Source organism: Pterocles gutturalis, unplaced genomic scaffold (genome assembly GCF_000699245.1).
Source record: "Pterocles gutturalis isolate BGI_N339 unplaced genomic scaffold, ASM69924v1 scaffold25061, whole genome shotgun sequence".
NCBI classification, from domain to species: Eukaryota; Metazoa; Chordata; class Aves; order Pterocliformes; family Pteroclidae; genus Pterocles; species Pterocles gutturalis.
The window spans coordinates 1431-2273 of NW_010098539.1; the positions used below are offsets into that span (position 1 = coordinate 1431).

An 843-nucleotide genomic window follows, 5' to 3' on the forward strand; every position below is an offset into this window, starting at 1 on the left:
CTTAGAAAGACAGAAAGGCATTAGAAAAAGAAAATCAGGAAGGGTAATGTGAGAAGGATGTAAATGGATTATTTTTTTTTTTTTCAGAAGATCTGAGCAGCTACAGATGCATTTAATGGCAGCCCCAAATGCTCAGCCTTTCTAAATGCTGTGCCCTGGAGCTCAGCCATGTATCTACATCCTGGACATTTCTCTTTCAGCAGCAGCTCTCACAAGGCTTAGCATGGTCTGCAGACTCCAACTGGGTAACCCTGTCGCCATCTGGCACCACCATACACCTGTGAGCCCCCAGGAGCACGGACACCAGTAAAGCCAGTTCCAACTTCAGGGGCTCCTGCAGATCCCACGACGCTCTGCTGCGGGAAGGTGCTGAGGATGGGTCCAGGGATGGTCACAACCACCGGCGGAGGGTAGATCACCACTCTGGAGTCGGGACACTGCCGAACACAGGGCTCGTTGCAGCTGTCAGCAATGGGCTGTGGCACTGCCACCCCGCACGGGGAGGTGCTGCCCTCAGTGCACGGGCTTAGAGAGTGCACCATTTCCCAGGGATGGTTAATCTGAAGAGCAAGGGGATAGTACAAAGATAAGGCACAGATTCTTACAAGTTTCATGATCAAACATTATAATAGACTATCAGCAGGCTAGAGGGAATGGCAGACTTTTCATAACTCAGTTCTTAGAAGACACCTAGAAATCTTGTATTGAACACAATAACATCTGGAAATCACTTTTCATGAAAAAATTAATTGGACCTGATCTTCCAGATCTGCATCTACCAAAGCCAATAGCTGAACAGTCAGAAATTTATTGATTTACATCAAGAGACCCTCAGAACAATAT

At 47.3% G+C, this 843-nt stretch overlaps 1 protein-coding gene across 1 annotated transcript; it reads right to left on the bottom strand.

The window, feature by feature from the left end:
• Positions 1-218: 218 nt before the first annotated feature.
• LOC104461780 (claw keratin-like) lies at positions 219-542 on the bottom strand. The gene has a single exon (XM_010073483.1). It carries the CDS (start codon positions 540-542, stop codon positions 219-221), a length of 324 nt encoding a protein of 107 aa, XP_010071785.1.
• Positions 543-843: the final 301 nt, after the last annotated feature.